General features: G+C 37.6%; 1 protein-coding gene across 6 annotated transcripts in view; it reads left to right on the top strand.

The window, feature by feature from the left end:
* Nucleotides 1–8,403, top strand: part of LRP1B (LDL receptor related protein 1B) — a 1,329,376-nt gene extending 1,320,973 nt beyond the window's left edge. For 5 of the 6 annotated variants that reach the window (XM_078847919.1, XM_078847920.1, XM_078847917.1 and 2 more), the window contains 3 exons: nucleotides 1,544–1,688; nucleotides 2,774–2,872; nucleotides 6,640–8,403. In XM_078847919.1, coding sequence (XP_078704045.1) covers nucleotides 1,544–1,688; nucleotides 2,774–2,872; nucleotides 6,640–6,780 — 385 coding nt within the window. In that variant the 3' untranslated portion in view covers nucleotides 6,781–8,403. The remainder of the gene's footprint in view (nucleotides 1–1,543; nucleotides 1,689–2,773; nucleotides 2,873–6,639) is intronic. The other variant, XM_078847918.1, reaches the window with a different exon arrangement.
* The last annotated feature ends 10,416 nt before the right edge of the window (nucleotides 8,404–18,819 follow it).

Genomic DNA, 18,819 nt, shown 5'->3' with positions numbered 1-18,819 from the left:
TTCTGTGATTTATCTTATGATGAGCTGAGATACGATGAGAAGCAACAATTCTAAATATAGGATAGAAATTAATTGAAATGCATAGCTATCTAATGATTTGTGTGGCACCAATCACTGTCAGTGTTTAGGCTAGACCCCCTAGTTTAAATAGTGATAGAGAATCTGGTTTGGCTGAAATTAATACCTAAAAGCCTCTTCTTAATTTATTTATTTTTATTCAAAAATGTTTGATTAACATTTTTCCCTGTTTTTGAAAGGAGACCTAAAAGTCTCAAGAGACATTATTGTTTAACAGCTAAACAGTACATTAAGATACATGTTTTAAAAAATTTCCTGGGAAGTAGATTTTTCTGTTCCACTATGTTTTGGGGAAATAGAAGGACACTCTCACATGTCAGCTTGGATTTAAGATAATGAAGTGTTTTCTTAACTTAGAAAAGATAACTCAACCATTACCGGTTTCAGAGTAACAGCCGTGTTAGTCTGTATTCGCAAAAAGAAAAGGAGTACTTGTGGCACCTTAGAGACTAACCAATTTATTTGAGCATAAGCTTTCGTGAGCTACAGCTCACTTCATCGGATGGCTTATGCTCAAATAAATTGGTTAGTCTCTAAGGTGCCACAAGTACTCCTTTTCTTTCAACCATTACCAGCACCTAAGTCCCATCCCCATTGTTCTGTCACAATTCAGTAGTGTCTCCTGCCTAAAAATGACATCCCTAAACCAGGACTTTCAACCCCTGCAGCTAAAAAATCACTCACTTATTTCCTTACCAACGAAAATAATTGGATTCACCCATGGGAGAACCTCAGATCCGTACTCAATTTTAAAGATGTTCCCCCATATATAAACCAATCTGAAAGTTAAGCCTGCCGTTTCTGACTTTACACCTGTGTTTGGGGACACTTGAGCTAAGCTTTTCAATAACTACCAATAGGGACTCCAGGCAGTTACTTTTTGACAGACACATAACTTCCATAATGAAGCCATAGCTCAGCTATTCCCAAGTTAAGAGTACATGGAGCTGCCCCCAAATAAGCAAGGAGATGACCCCGCTAATTGTACCAGAAAAGATAGAAACGTTATCACTCATGTTGTGTTCCTCAGAATCAAAAGCAGAAGAAACTCTGCACTGATAGACTCTGCCTTCTTTTGACTGCTGAAAAAATCTTGTAATGAATTTATGAAGCTTTCCCTGGGAACTAGGGTGAATTTGACCATACTGAGGGGGAACGCGAGGGCCATAACCAGTGGGTCAGCGCATTGCATGAATCCACACTACTACAAACCCACTTAAAAGGGTAGTAACTGGTCACGTCCACAACGTGCCCCAGCTGCACAGGTGCTCAAAGCGTTACTTTGTTTGGAGCGAAAATTTCACCATCACCTTGATTTCCTGATAGACCCTCAGGGCAAGGCTCCTTTATTTAGATTTTCTGAGGTACTCAGGATTAGTCCATAAAGCTGTTAAATAATATCTGTGGTATGTATCATCCCTGGAGTGACTTGAAAATACTAACTCCCTTTGTTTATGTATTTTAGGACAAAAACTATCCGAAGACAACCAATGATAAATGGAGGAATCAATGTAGAAATTGGTAATCCATCATACAATATGTACGAGGTGGGCCATGATCACAATGAAGGGGGACTTTTAGATCCAGATTTCACAGTAAATCCAGAAAAGGTAATATTGTTTTTGCAATGGCAAAATAGGGTTTATTTTATGTGTGGTAATGAATATCTTTAAATCTAATTAGTATGATTTTTCTCTCAAATGAAGACTTATTTATAATGGCATGTATTTTGGTTTGTCTGTTCATTCTGTATGGTGAACACGAGTCAAGTAAAGTTTATTTAGTGAAAACATTATAGATATTAAGCATTGACTGTTTTACACCCCAGTATTTGTTGACAGATATTCTTTTGCGGTGGTCTGCTTTTTCTCGATGGTAAACTAAAACGGAACAGTAAATTGAGAGAGGCTATATCATAGACCCTCTTGACAAAACTAAAGTACAAGATCATTATTAAAATCTTCTTTACCTAAATTCCAGATATTTTGTGGACCTATTGAATGTACACTGTTATGTACTTACTAGCTCTTATGCTTTGCTAATGTCAAGATGTTCCATTTGTAAATCTGAGCCTAATTTGTTGAAAATTATGGTTACTTCAAAAACATAAGCCATTCAGAGGCCTGATAGAACAGATGTACTACATCAAAAAAGAACATTGTCATTTTACTCTCAATTATGTCATTTCTAGGAGCACTGCTCTTCAATGGTAGAACTTCTGAGTGATGTGACACTGGGTGGACAGGGTAATGGTGCAATAACTTAGACTTATCAGTAATCAGATGCATCCTATGGGGCAGCTATCATTCTGTGGCATATTTAACAAAGCAATAACTGGTTTACTGTTAGCACTATGAATGTCACCACATTGTCACCCAGTCAATGTGCAGCATACCACAGGGAAGCTGAATATAAAGTATATTCACTGGCTTTTAGGGTAGTTGAATAACTGTATCATAGCTGATTGTTAAGCCCGATTGTAATATTTGACAGAAAATGCTGTGTTGATCTCATGCTGAATAATAAGAATCATCCAAACTGAAGCAAGCTTGTAGTTAAAGTTTTAAAGGCAGTTTTTATTGTAGAAGACCAGTTGTTTTTAATCAGTGCACTACTCATTAAACAATATGTCAACCTACAAATGGAAAATTCAGTATTATTAGCACAGAAACTAAAATACTCTGTTTATATGCAGGCCAGGTATATAGGGGGAGGGTCCACTGCATTCAAGCTTCCGCACACAGCACCGCCAATCTACCTAAACTCTGATTTGAAAGGACCACTAACTGCAGGGGTGAGAAATGATAATTCACGTCCCATGCTCATTCCATCATGTCCCCTCTCTGAGTTTGCATGTTATGTTAGAATAGCACCATTTTGTTCATGTTTTTCATTAGCAAGAAATTATTTAAAAGTAGAAATAAAATTTATATTTTATTACAGGTGCCTCTACATATATATTTCATCTTCACTTGTCATGATAACATGATCTAAAATGTAAAATTGAAAATATATTGCTTTATTTTATAAACATAAGTAAGTTATACCTTTTGTAAAGCTATATAAAAATGAAACCAACCACATAAACATAGTGATAGGCATTTAATGCAACTTATCACAGTGAGATAAGACTCAAAAGTAAATGAAATTCTGTCCTACTATTTTAAGGGGAATTTGATATGCATTAAGTTGAACAATTTCTGTAAATCTTTACAAGTTATTAATGGATTGTTTAAATTTCAATCAATTTTATTGCAAATGACAACTAAGTTAACAAAATATTTAGCTTAGTTTCAATAAACCAGAGTTTGTATATAATATAGCACAAATATCTTTAAAAGAATATTGAAAATTTTAAAACAATTAAAAGAGAGGGGACATTAATATGCTTGATTCACCTTCATATAAAAAAAGTGTTCATCCTTGTCTCATTTGCATTATTTTACGATTGTAATGTGTTTTTGATGTAACTGAAATTTTATTTATTTTGTCTGCTTTAAAAAACACAATACAGTCCAGAGAAGGCAACATGCCTCATGGATAGGAGAACTCGGGTATAATTCCAGCCCTGAGATTGACTGAAATTACTTTAGTCAAGTCACTCAAACCACTTCACTTTTCTGCACCTCACTGTTCCCCACTGCATAATAATAATAATATATACCTCATACAGGTATTAAGGTATTGTTTATAATGTACTTTGATATTTCCAGAAGACACAATATAAATGCTAAGTATGATTCTTATTTTAATTGTGGTACAGTATTGGCAATCAAATGAAAACTCCTGTTAATTTAAATAAAAACTACATTTCTGTGTCATCTGGAACTCCTGTAGTCATTCCTGGGGAAGTGAAGATCTCTAGTTACTGGGATTGCACAGGTAGAACTGAAGGTAGAATTTGCCCCTAGAAATTACTACAGCAGCTGGTAATATGTTCCATTAATATAGAAATAGGAGTTTTTTGTTTTGTTCTTTTCAATGTGACTTATCTCTTTCTGTGACAGGGAAATGTAGAACACCAGACAATCAGTTAATTATTTGTAATAGCAGGATAAGCAGCTCCTGGCTGATCTTAAATTACTATGATTGCTGCAGTGAGCCAGGCCATGGGAAAGTTTCAAATCCTGGCCTCTTATTTGACTCGCGGGAACAGAAAAATGAGGATTCTAAACCTTTGCTCTTTCTTGTTGGGCAAAACAGCAGTGAAGCAAGCTAAGTAATACGAGTCTAGGTGCTACAGACAACAGGAAATTTTGTGATCTGTGAGGTGTTCGGCACCCTTCCCAGTGGCTCTATATATAAAGTTGAGAAATCAGATGGGATAGCAAAGGCCTCTGTTGAGATAACTGAGCCATAATGGGTCATAAAAGAGGAAGTTCACACCCACATCCTACACACTTTCATATTTTTAGTGGTAGTTCAGTAGTTTTATCATGCATTCTTTTTGTATTACTGCAGCACCTAGGAACCCTAGTCATGTTCCAGGTCCTCGCTGTGCTAGGTACTGTACAAACATAGAACAAAATGCTGGTCCTTGCCTCCAGGAGCATACAATCTAAGTAAAAGACAAAAAATATTGGATATAGATGGCTGGGGAGTACAAGGAAAAAATAAAACAATATTGGTGATAGGAGTGGTCACAGCACACAGCCTGACCACTCTCAAGTTTTTTATAGCTATCATGGCAAAGGAGGGTTTTGAGGAGAGATTTGAAGCTACATAATGAGTAGACTTGACAGAATTAGATTTTGTAAAAAAAACCAATTTCAACAGGTAATGTCATTTTTAAAGCTTTTTTAGTGTTATCCATTTAGTTGCCAAAAGTATGGGTTTTAAGCATTTTTCCTATTTTTATCAATTTACATTTTCACAGTTGTGAAAAATTATAAGGGGGCTATTGGAGAACAATTATTTAATGACAATAAACAATAAGTTAAGCTTTATAACCATTACAACATAAATTGTCACCATCACATCTCAAAATATTCAAAGTAAATGGCTGGGATGATTTAGTTGGGGATTGGTCCTGCTTTGAGCAGGGGGTTGGACTAGATGACCTCCTGAGGTCCCTTCCAACCCTGATATTCTATGATTCTATGATTCTAATAACGAGGTAACTTTGCAGATATTTATAGGGACTGCCTCCCATGCAGGAGGGATAGCCTGTGAGAAAGCACAAAGGTGCTTGTTTGAAAGCATAGCATGTATACTTAAGCGCTTTGCAGAATAGAGATGGACTTAAGCACATCTTTAAGTCACATTGACCTGGACTTTGGTTCAGTCCCTGAACTAGCAAAATTATTGATATTGGGAAGATACTTCTATATTTACAGATACTACAATAACAGTTATGATCTCTTATTTAAGTTACAATATGATTAGCAAATTTGGTCAAATTGTACTATATACTTGGGCCATAGTTTTCCAAAATGTGATCAATTATTAGGTGCTGAGGTCTTAGAACAGGCGGTATACGGAGTCTGTTGGTTACAGATTGTCTGGCTATACCGAAAGGAGGACAGGAAACATTTGACATTGGTTTAATCAAGCCACAACTTTATTATATGATATTTGGGACTACCCAGCAGATAAAAGTGTACAATGCAGGTAACCCCATGTTTATTCCATAATTACCCGTCGGGCTTTCACTAGCTCTCCCTCTTTTTCTTTCCACGTCCCTCCATCAAGTCCATTGCTGGGACCTTACCATACCCATGGGGCTTCCACCAGCTCCGCTTCTTTTCCATCCCTGTCCCTCCAGCAAATCCATTGCTGGGATCTTACCATCCACCCCCTCACAGGAGGGTTAAAGTGGGCTATAAGAATGGGGAGTTGGCTCCCTGCCGTACCAATCATAGGAGTCCCCAACTTCCCCCTGTTCATTCCTTGAAGGAACACCTCTTTTTAAGTCCTATTCCAAGCCATTTATCCGGTCACTGTATGGAGTACCTGCACTGGACATCTGCCACAAGGAGGCATCAGGAAGTAGAGCTGCCTCTCTAGCCATATTCTCCTCCCCTTGTGGAGCTACTCCTTTGTGCCTGCTTTGCCCTACCTGGACCAGAGGAAGGGGGGAATTACTCTCTTTTCCCATTTCTTGCTCTCCTGTTTCCACATGGAGCCATGCTGTGCTGAAGTGCTGTGTTCCCTCCTGCTTCAGCCTATTTTATGTGAAAGGCAGGCTTCAGGCACAGAGCTGCCCTATTTAAACCCTGCAGTCCCAGGGGATGAGTCAGCAACCACACTGACCCTTTTGCAGCAGTTTTCATCTCTTGCCCACCTCCCCCTCCAGCCATAAAACACAGTTCCCTTCATTAGGCTAGCTAGCCAAATACTCCCCCGCCCATCACCTCCACCCCCCGCTTAAAAGTGCAGGGCGGTCATTCCTACAGATCTTAACTCCCTGGTAAGATTTACAGAAACCAAGGTAAACATTAAACGTGTTCAGTTTTGCTTTTATGTATACGTGTTCTCCCTTTGTTTTAACAATACAATTTTCATTTTCAAAAAATAGTTGTTAATCTAAATCACATACTGCATATTTATCTTTTTCCACAGCCAACAAATTACGCCAATCCAGTGTACGCAAAGTTATATATGGATGGGAAAAACTGTCGAAACTCATTAGCAAGTGTTGATGAAAGAAAAGAACTCCTTCCAAAGAAAATAGATATTGGTATAAGGGAGACTGTGGCATAATCCTCTGTTACCTTTTATACTCTGTATAAATGTATAAAATATAAGGATTACTTTTCTATGTACCCAACAGTATTATAATTGTTTTGGCATCAGCATTACCTCTGTTCTTTTGTTTGGTTGATTGTTTTCTCGGTTTTTCTTTTGCTGATGACTTTTGACTGACCATTTCTAAGGTATTTTTATGAAAAAGAAACTGCACTACAGTACAATTTACAACAATGCTGCTGATACACCTTTGAATTTGTTAAAATTAAAAACAACATTTGTTTGTAGTGTGAATATGAGCAATCTATTTTGTATGAACTTTTTTGGTTCTACTTAATGAAGATGATATCTGCACCTTTTGATTAGATAGTCTGAAAGCTGTAGTACAGTGTGTAATTTTGTTTGTTTTACATGGTGAAAGAATGATTGAATGGTCTACTCTCTTTGTGCCCATTAGAATTTCACTCCAGATCCTGTTAAAAGTAGATCACTTTTCTTCACAAATCAAACATAACTTGCTTTTAAAATTAGCTTTAGGTTGCCAAGAAGTAAACGAGGCTACAGAATCAGAACATCTAATGATCTGCATGAACACAAATGAGTGTTTCAGAAATTCAGTGATTGTACATGATATACTAAACCTATATACCATGTAAACAACCTTGTATTTAGTAAAACCTTATAGACCATAGTAGAAATACATCTTGAAAGTTGAAAGACCTTACTTGCTGTGGGACAAGGCCTATGAACTCCAGCAGTCCTGTAGTACAGTAGCCACCCTAGAGCACAAGAGGGCATTGCCTACACATGTATTATATGTTTATTCACTCAACCATATGCAATATCTGTGGGTGATCAATCCCTTATCATACACCAAGCAGTAGAACAAAAATAAAATGTAAGCACACATATTGATAACAGTATTCTGATTTACCCAGTAAGAAAAAAAAATCATCCTTGCCCAGAGATATTAAAGAACCCAAAACATAGCAGTTTATACTAATGATGATAGTCTATGATACCGCTGATCAATATTATATATTACTGAAACGTATTTCAGACCAATTGTGAATTAATTTTAATACTTTGGGGTTAAATGTCAAAACCCCATTATCAAAAGTGGAGAGTATCAATGTAATTGGTTTCCAGTACTTTCTCTGGTACTGGTTTATTTTATGTAGTTGTGAAGAATAAAAACAAAAAAAAATTCCACTTGCCTTTTTGAATTTTGACAGAAATAAGGAGTACAATTTCTTTAAGTTGTAAAAAGAACTGAAATATTTTATACATAACTTTAAAGGCACAAAATACTAATTCACACACATACTGTGGAGGGCTTTTTGTTCCTCTGCTAGACATGATTGACTTTTACCTGTCATAATATATTAACCTAACAGAGTAAATATGTTTGTGGTTGCTCTTTATTCCCTTTGTACAAGTATTACAAAAAATAACTGCTGTTTTATAAAAGATTTTTGTTGTACTATGTGCATGCATACTACCTATTTCTAAACCTTGCCATATTGAGGCCTTTATAAACTCTTGATTTATGTAATACTAGTGCAGGTTTGCTTGAAAAAATGTTATGCATATCATAAACTTTTTCAGGTTCTTGTTTAAGTACATTTTTTAAATTGAACAGTATTTTTCATTTTGGTTATAATAGTCATTTTGCCTATGTTTCTACAATGAAGTGTGAAATACTTTATAAAAAAATTGTTGACTGACTTATTTAAATGAAGTTCTACATATTTAATTCATTGTGTTGGGTAATTTTTAAAGTTAGGACATACCATTATATAGGCAATATAAAAACCAAAATGACAGGAAATTAAAGGGAAGTAAGAAAATATGTTGTACAGGAAGCTAAATTCAGTTTAAAAAGCCAGACATTTTCTGCTCATTATAAAACCTCTATCTTAAAGGTTCTGCAATAGTACATGAGTATTAATAACTCAGAAGGGGTGTGTCCATATATTTTATTTCACTGAACATTTAAACCCTATTTTTTCTTTTATAGCATCGTTGACGAAATAAGTATATTCTGGTAACTTTTAAGATATGTAAATATCATCCTCTGAATGTCAATAAGCAAAAATTTCTGATGAATATCAGTGTAAGTGCTTCGTCCACCTCCTATTGAAGTCATTGGGACCAGGATTTGGCCCTAAACTTTTGCATCAGTGCTTCTGCTGTGGAACATGAGCTGCTGTTTCCATAGATGTGATTGCTAGTCTTAATGCAAGGCAGACACAACCAAATTTCTATTGATGGGTGTCCATGTAACATAAATTTGAAAGTGAAAACATCTCTTTAATAGTGATCAAATTCAATTTAGCTGGTATAGTACCCAATGTTTTCTCACATAATGAGGCAGATTCTGATCTTATTTACACCACTATAAAATAGTAACTTCATTCATTTCATGAGGGATGCCTACTGATTTGGTTGACTTTAGTTGGTAGTCCAGATTTATACTGTTGTAACACAAATCAGAATCCGGCCCTATGCCTGGAAGAAAGACTATAAACCAGATCCTCAGCTATATCAGTTCAGCTAAAAGCAGAGTGGCAAAGATGGATGTAGACTACCTTTACATCCTCTTGAATTTGGGGCCAGCTGCATCTTAATGCAACTTAGAACAATCTCAGTAATGTTCCAAGTTGTATCTGGCTGTAACAAATCCCAATGGGACCTGTCAGTCACCAAGGATCACTAGAGTGCAGTGGCACCCCAGTCATGCACCCTACTAAACCTTCAGGGTCACCTTGGGATTCCCTTTACAGAAGTGAAATCCCTAAATTTTCCAGCTGCAAAAGCAGATCAGGGGTATAGGCATGGCAGGCGAAAGGATGAGAATCTTGCTCATAGCGTATATATTAATCCAGTAATCTACACTAAAATTGTTTGGTCTATTGGGGCAGGAAATTATTTTTAGTATTGGATGTTACCAAAACGTATTCTTAATATCTCCACATTAATTTTGCTAAGCCCTGACTGTTGTTAAATGCTTCTATGAGACATAACTACTGATTCTGTAGGTCATGTATATGATTTTAGGAGATTTTACTGTGTGTGATTCATGACAGAATATGAGAAATTGTCTTGTACCAGCAACTAGCAAATTTTAAGGCAAATATTTACTATCCATTTGCAACGAAGTGTAAGGAACTACAAAATATACACAAGTGGTGGGAGATGGAATCAAGTTATATACGTATTCAAGAAAAATATAGAAATATTTTGTATTATACATATAGTATGCAATTTTTCAGTGTCTTGCTTTCCGCTCATATTTTTAGAGTGCATCATATTCTTATATTTCTGATGTATTCAAGTGTTGTTAAAACAAAAAAAACCCTACTATTGTCTAGTAATTAAATCTAGTTATTAAAATGGTTTCATTCTATCTAAAATATAAGGCTATAGTTGAACGTTTTCCCTTTTCTTTACTGAAGATATTAATGACAATACATGAAAGAGCAGGCACCAGTAGTTCTCAGGGAACTGGCAATCTGAACCAGGGATGGAAAGGGCTTCCCAAAATCACCCTATTTGGGGTCAGGCAGGAATATCCCCCCAGGTCAGATTGGCAGAGACCTTGTGGGTTTTTTGCTGTCCTCTGCAGCATGGGTCACCTGCAGGTTTAAAATAGCTTAAATGGTGGATTCTCTGTAACTTGAAGTCTTTAAATGATGCTTTAAAGTCTTCAGTAACTCAGCCAGAGTTTATGGGTCTATTACAGGACTGGGTGGGCAAAGTTCTGCAGCCTGCAATGTGCAGGAGGTCAGACTTTATGGTCCGGTCTGTCATTAAAGTCCATGAGTATAACCTCCATAACAGTTGGCTAAATCTAATCCTGAAAGATGGTGCCCATATAATCGATGTTACTATTATGTGACTGTTGGGCAGCCAGTATGAAAAGAGTTGGTGGAGCTCAGTTGATCCCACCACAACCATCCTTATTTGTGAGTAAAACATCCCTATTCAGCAAATCATTTAAGTACATACTTTGCTGAATCAGGGCCTTAAACTATCTAACCATTCATGTCTTTGGCCTGTCTCCTGAGACTGCCAACAAAGGTCACAGTGTGTTAAGTTAAGCACATGCACACATCTTGTCAGGATCAGAGCCTAATTGACTTTCTCACCTATAGAGGTGACGATCCCATCACTGTAGGCTTCCAGCATCTCAGTGAGGGTCTGTAGTGTCTCTGTCATGTAATAAAGGACTTCCTTCTGCAGAGTCACCAAGCTAGGGATTTACATGAGCAATAAATTTACACACACACAAATTAAATATAAATTAAAAATCATGAATAGCAAAAGGATGATGCTCATGCTACTTTGGTTGAAATAAATCAAGTCTATGCTTCTTATTCCAGAAAACTGAAAAGTAATAACATTAGAACAAACCATGAAATGCATTGGAGAGAAGCATTTGTATTCTGATTGGCATTTCTGAACTGATGGTAGCCATCTTGCTAGATAGTGATAATGTCTGTGACACTTGTAGTAGGGAAGGCCCATTGAAAATGGTTAAAAAAAAATTCCATCTAACTTCAGTACTAGTTGAATGCTCATGAACAGAAAATCGGTATCTTTTTTTTTTATGAAGGCCACAATAATTACTTACGGATTTCTGAAGCATAATAAAGCAGGATAGAAAATTGTGCATAGACTTATCCCTATAAAATTAATTTCACAAATGATGGTCACTGGCATCTTGATAAAAAATGTCATCAAGAGGATCAAAAAATGTCCGTTGTAAATCAGAGACACAAGGTTGGTGAGGTACTTATCTTTTGTTGGAATAACTTCTATGGGTGAGAGAGACAAGCTTTTGAGCTTACACAGAGCTCTTCTTCAGGTCTGGGAAACATACTCTCGTGTCACTGCTAAATACCAGGTGAAAAGAATTGTTTAGCATAAATAGTTGTTAATACATATTTTAAAGGCCTATTCAAGGTAAAGTGGCCCATTAACACCCATAGAGGGAATAGGAAGGGGGGGCAAGGCAGTGTGGGGGAGATATTAGTAGATTACAGATGGTTGTAATAAGGCATATATCCAGCATCTCTAATCACTCCAAAATTTTTAGCGTCTAGCAAAGTTCTGAATTTAAGCTCCCAGGCTCATCTTTTGAAGTGGCTATGCAGGTTGCCTTTGCGACTGAGGACTGAGAGGTCAGAGTGATCACTTTATGAAAAGTCTTCACCCACAGGTGATATGGTAATTTTGTCTTTTATCTTTTTTCTGTGTGAGTTCATTCAAGAGTGAAGTGGCTGCCTGGTTTCACCCACATAGTTGGTATTGGGGCATTCAGTGCACTGGATGAGGTACACCACAGATTGTGATAGCCACACATAGGACCCTTGGATTTTGAAAGGTGTGTTGTGGTAGAGTGTTGATCATCAGAGCAGTGGAGATCTGTCTACAGGTTTTGCATCTGTTATTCTGGCAGGGTCTGGTGCCACTCTGAGTTGGTGAGTCCTGGTATGGGTGGAACTTGCTTCTGATGAGCTTGACAAAGTTATGAGGTTGTTTGAAGGCCAGAAGAGGGGGCTCAGGAAAGATTTCTTTCAGCATGTGGCCCCATTGAGTATGGCTTGTAATTATTTAATGATATCTCAAATACGTTCCAGTATAGGGTGATAGGTAACAACTAGGTGTGCAGTTCGCAGGAGGGGAAATCACTTAGGGTATTTGAGTGGCCTGTTCCATGATAAGATCTACTTCTCTGGTGAAGTGTCCTTGCTTGGTGAAGGTGGATTTAAGTGTTTTATGTGTATATCCTGGACTTTCTCCTTGGAACATATTCTGTGGTATCTGAGTGCATGGCTTTAGCTAACAGATTTCTAGATGTGTTTGGTGATTACTAGATTTGTCATGATAGGTGTGGTGATCTGTTGGTTTCTTGTATATAGTTGTCTGTAGGGTTCCATTGTTGAAGTTGACTGTGGTATCCAAGAAGCTGATGCTAGTGTGGTAGTGTTCTACAGAGACTTGATGGATGGATGGTGGTTACTGAAGTTGTGTGGAAATCTAAGAAGAAATTTAGGTTATCTGTCCAGAAGATGAAAATATATTTGATGTATCTCAGGTATATTATTTGTGTTGGGGTTTTGTAATGCATAGTTATAAATCTCTCTGCTGTAATGTGCAATAAGAGCAATATACAAATGCAAATACAACCATTGTGTTTCATAGAAAAGTAATTCACTGTGGAAGACAAATGCCCCCACTACCCTTTGTATATGTGTGTGTGTGGAGGGGGGATGACTCAGATCTTAAATCCATGACCAATCTAGGACTCAGTATTGCTTATCTCTGCCCTTCCAAGGCTTAGAAGCAAGTGCTGGGTCCCACTTGGAAACTGGAAACCCCTCTGTCTCAAGTAAAAAGTCCTCAACGTTATCAACCTTAAAGTCAAGACAAATATATGTATAAAAAAATAGCTGAGGGCTGAATCTTGCCTTTCAAGCCATGGGCATCTCTTTGAAGCTATTCTGGGGTTTAGAATTCTGGAACTAGTCTTGAGGAGACAGAGTAGTGAGCAGAGAATAGGTGTGCTTGCCAAAGGTAAATGGTAATTCATCACATGGTTATCACTGCTGCATTTGTGAAATGTGGTGAAGAAAATAAGGATTTCTAATTTATGGCCCAGCTTGTGAGGTGGCACAAGAGTATAAGGGGGCATAAAGGATCACTTTACTTCCTTGTGCCAGGTTACTACTGCATAGATAGCAGCACACATTAATATGTGCATACTGTGTTTTAGATGCTTTCTAGTTGTGGTCTTAATGATAATAGTTAATATAGTAATATAGTATAGGAAAATGCTTGCTGGACTATGCTGTCCAGAATCCTTAATAGGATGTTGAATTAGTCTGTGACTTTGGAGAATGTAAAAACTTTTGGAAAAATAAAGCATGGTGGATTTTAGCAGCAAAACTCAGTTTTTCCTTTATATATATATTTGGGGGGGGTATGTGTGGATATAATAAATAGGAGCACAGGCCACACTTTCTGATAAATAAAACCTCAGTTTCACATATATAGGTGAAGAGGAAGGGATCTGAAACAGCCAGGGGAGAAGTCAAGGAAGGTATCGAGAAGTCCAAAAGCACCATATAGCCTGCTTCTATGGAATTACTTAATGTCTAGCCACCCTGACTATAAATAGTGGTCGTTATGTTTGTTTTGTTGTAAATAAACTGGTTAATTTGAGTAATGAACAGATGACTCCTGCAAAATAATTCAATGTTCACCAGTCTGTTTTCAAGGTTGCTGAATTAAAAATATAAATGTGAAATAAGCCTTGAAATGGAAATCTGTCTTTTAAGCCAAGACACAGATTAAAAATTTAAATTAACAAAAATGAGTTAGAGTCAAAATATCCTGAGTTGTACCAATCAAGATGTGTGTATACTGTTCCCTACTGTACCCAGTGGAATGGATAGTTGCTGTGAGCATCAAGTGACGGGCCAGACACTACAGGGGAATGCTTCAGAGGAGCTCGGGGACTGAGATACAGCAAGTGTTAATCCCAAGGCAATGTACGGGTGGCAGAGCTCTGAGGAGGTTGTCTCGTAGCTAACAGTCTGGGGGCTGATACCCAGGTTACCACCATCAAGTCTTTCCCTGGCTGAGGCAAGGGGGTAACAAGGTGACTCACAGTCCTGGGCACCCTGAGAAAGTGTCACAGCTGGTTTGACAGTCTTCTCTCCCTCAGGAACTGAAGAGGCTCTCATAGACCTCGAAGAGGAAAGGATTCAGGGGAACTCCCTTGCTTTTTGGATCCTTTTCAATGACATATAGAGCACCTGCCTATATACGAGCTTCACCAAGGCAGAAGAGGCACTTAGCACATCTACTGTTAATGGAAACAGCGGCTTCACAGAAGGGCCAGGATTTGAATCCTGTAGACTTTGACTCTGCCATGTCCAGGGGGGTCCTGTGTCAGATCCCTCCCAGCTGAGAAAACTACTACTCCTTTTCCTTCACATCCCACATCCCAACAAGCTTAAACTAGCTAACTCTAAATACACTGATAATTATAATTTGAACACTAAGAAATAACTAGAGAGGAAACAATCACCAAGGACACTGCATGGATTCCCTCTCACAGTCATGGGTAGTAAAAAGCAGTTGTGTAGTGGAATCAGAATGGCCCCGCCTTCAGCAGCATGGGGGTGGAGTTAGAAAGCTGCATGGGGGCAGGGTTAGAGGGCCAGACTGGTGGGGCGATGCTATAGTTTCCCCACTAGTAAAAGGGAACTGGAAGGGCAATTGCATCCACTCCACCCTTTATACACTCAGCTATCTCAAGAGGGCTGTACCCCATGGACACACCTTTTCAAAAAAATGCCAGTCTCATGTTCCTGGGGTGCCCGCACCCTAGAAGTGGAATTCATGTGGCTAAACCCTTGAAGAAGAACTACATGTTTCATGTTACAGCACAGCACCAAATTTTCATTCTGTGGTTTATAAAATACAAATAAACACAGGAGTTAAAAGAGCATGCTACCTTCTTTTATATGTGTACTTAGTTCTCATCTAACTTTCTCAGGACTTCAGAGGTTTCAGTGAAAGAGACAACAGCATCGTCAAAACTCCCACTGACTTCAACAGGGCCAGCATTTCACCCATTATCTTTGCTTATAGCTATACTTCAATTTGAATTTTTCATTCTCTTGGTGAGGCTTAACTATCACGGTGTCACTGAGAGCTATAGTAACAGGATTGTAACACACAATTCTATTCCGTCCTCATCCAGTGGCTGTCAGTGAATACAGTCAATATTTGGGTTGTACTCAAGTTTTTGAGCTCCCTTCTGGTCCACAGTACTGCATTCTATATGCATATGTTTCCATTCATATGAATTATAATCATTTTTATTATTTATATGCTCAAATAATTTATTTAATTTTGCAATATTTTTAAATACATTCAGAGTGGTTTTTTTTAAACTTTTCGGTCAACTACAAATCTGGAATGATAAATGCGTTGTCAAATATTTATGCTATGGATTTCACACTATTTTTGAGAGAGTTTTTTGCAGAACACTTTGACAATAATGTCCCAGCTCTCATAGTGCCAGAGGGGTGATTGCTAGTTTAAAGATACAATGTCTCTGCCGGTCTTTCAGAATAGGATTGTCTGATTTTTGACTCGGCGCTTGAAAGTTACTTACAACCAGAACATTTTTAAAAAGCAAACCACAATTTTAGTTTACATTTTGTGTTAGCTTGTTCTGTATAAACTGACCATTTTAGATGAAAATTAATATTTAAGTGTTTAATTGAAGATTGTGGGTTGATTATTCTGAAGAAACCTAGCTATTCTAATCTTCTTGAAAGTCCTAGGAGTCAAAACAATCTGTACCTCTTCCTTGTATTTTGTGATTAATTATTCTATGGTCCTTTGCTTTATCTTGTTTCATGTATTGAAGGGAGGTTACTTTTTTAAAAAAAAATCATGCACAAGAATAAAATACAACAGTTCAAAAACTGCTTAATTTAAGCCTTCTATGACTTACAACATCTTCTGTGTTTTATTTGACAATGGGGTTATTCGACTTGAAATTAAAATACTGATGTAGCTTTCAGTGACGTGCACGAAAACCTCTTTATAAATATTTGAAAAGAAGCTGTTCAATGGACTCTGCAAGACAGGAGGCTGGCCTATGACAGCCAATTAATTATTACAATCAGAGGAACTCTAGACAAAGTACCCTCACAATTAATGTGAAGGCTAATTAAAATTCGTGTCCTGTAAAAGTCACTTGACTCCCAGTTATGATTAAGTAGGCAAGGTCATCAGAACACAGCAAGTGTTAGGGCTGAAAGCAAGTGCCTAGTACTGCAGCAACAGATAAAGCGTGTTGTCATGCTTTGAAGGGCTGGACAGGAAATATGGATTAAAGTTCATCGTTCCCACTGTGAAGTGTGAAGGACTGACAGGACACCAACAATTTTCTGGCCTCACTGCTATACATTAGTGCAGCACTTGACTCATTGCTTCCAAGATTGAAACTCACTAGACTGTTAAAGTTGCACATAGGCCCTGTGTAAACATCATCTGCACCAGTTTAAGAATATCTGTCAACTGCATAAGTGCTCTCATCACGTACTATGCAGTGTTGTAGCTGTGAGGTAATAGCTTGTATTGGACCTGCTTCTGTTGGTGAGAGACACAAGCTTTTGTGCTTACACAGAGTGACCTGAAGAAGAGCTCTGTGTAAACTCAAAAGCTTGTCTGTCTTACCAACAGAAGTTGGTCCAATAAAAGATTTTACCTCATACACCTTGTCTCTCATCATGTGCTTTTGTTATAGATTAATGACCATTATAGCATTGAAAAATTGACCATATCTCTGAGTAGTCCTGATTTTATTAACCAATCTGGTCATCTACAATTGGATTTTCTCAGGGAAAAGAACTACTAATTATGTGGCAAAAAAAAACCTTTTTTTTCTCTTGCCCATCTGAATTTTCATGCTTTTGACCCGTTGGAAGAGTTTTGTTTATCCAAAAGCAGTAATCTCAAAGATGAACAAAATGATCTTGAAAGTATGGTATCCTAGACTATACATAACTTCTGCTTTAAAAATAGCAGGGGGCGAGGGGGTGTCTTTTCAAGAACATAAAATAAAAATGTATAATTAAGTTTAAAAAATCCCTTGAAAACTGGATACGTTAATGAAGCAAAAAAAGAAGCATACGACTGTCATAAACACATTTTGAAATAGTAAAATATGAAATGTGGTCACACTTTCAATTTTAAGAAATTTGGAATTATACTGTCATTCTTAAATTCCTTATTAGACAAATACATTGTGACAAACTTAAGATTGATGCAAGATCTAAATGTTTATCACTTCTCTTTTTGGTTGTTGAAATCACTGCTGCAAGCATGCTTTCATGATGTCATTTTCTGTACACATTATAAGCTCTTTGTCTAGAACCAGACATCAGAATAATAATGTCCAGTACAGGAGTGAAAGTAGTAATGTGTTTTATTACATTATCCTTTCCCTGTCAATTCTAACAGACTGCACAGTTCACTTTTTTACAGGTTGCCTGGATTGTAATAGAAGAGACATGCCCAGCCCACTAAATTTCATTATATATATCTCTCTAACTATGGAATTAGAGCATAGTCTTCTCCTTCTTGGCCTCATTCAATGTGACAGGAAGCATTTGTGTTCATCCAAAGGCTATAATCAGCGCTCAGTACTGAAGCAGAATCATCGCCTTTCTAACTTCTATTCAACACTTCCTTATCCATGTGACAAGGTACTCACCTGTACATCTCAATTCCAGCTCGCTATAGCACAGGACTTGGGCATCTTTAAACAAGCAGGAAATATTTATTTCCTTGGCTATAAAAGCTGAATCCAGTATGACTACAGACATGTTTATTGTGAACTTCTTTTGTTTCATACTTTAAAAATCTTTTCATACTTTTAATCTTAAACTGAGCTGGTATGATGGGTCAGGAAGCTTTGAACCGTCATTGTTTTAACATATATGCAATGTGTCTCGGGTGGCATGTGACCAGGATTCATCACCAAATTTGGTCCACTGGTTGGATCATTTGAATTTTGTTCTCATACAACAGATCAAATACACCTTCATTGCAAGCAGAAGGTGTGCAACCCAGGAGAAGAGGGAATTATTTAACTAAAAGTAATAGCATGAAACTGATAACTTAGACTACAAGCTGTATTACCTAACTCGAGGATCTCCTCCATGCTAATGCACAGCACAGGATATTCTGCCAATGGCAGCATGGCTCCACTGGATGATCTGCTGCCTTCGGAGCGGCCAGTGGAGCCACAAGCTGCTGTCTTTACACAGTCCGGGGCTTACATCTCTGCAGATCTCCAAAATCCTTACAGACACCAAAATCCACAGGTCTCCTAACCACTCTCGCCAGAGAGGACAGGGAAGCCAGCACAACATTTTTGTTTCTCTTTAGTCTCCTTAGGCATACGAGGGACCTACCATGGAAGGTAACAGGGTGATAAGTAATACCCAGCATGACTTT

Source organism: Lepidochelys kempii, chromosome 11 (assembly GCF_965140285.1).
Source record: "Lepidochelys kempii isolate rLepKem1 chromosome 11, rLepKem1.hap1, whole genome shotgun sequence".
NCBI lineage: Eukaryota > Metazoa > Chordata > Testudines > Cheloniidae > Lepidochelys > Lepidochelys kempii.
The sequence above is the reverse complement of the archived record's forward strand: the minus strand, read 5'-3'. Positions and strand labels throughout refer to the sequence as shown.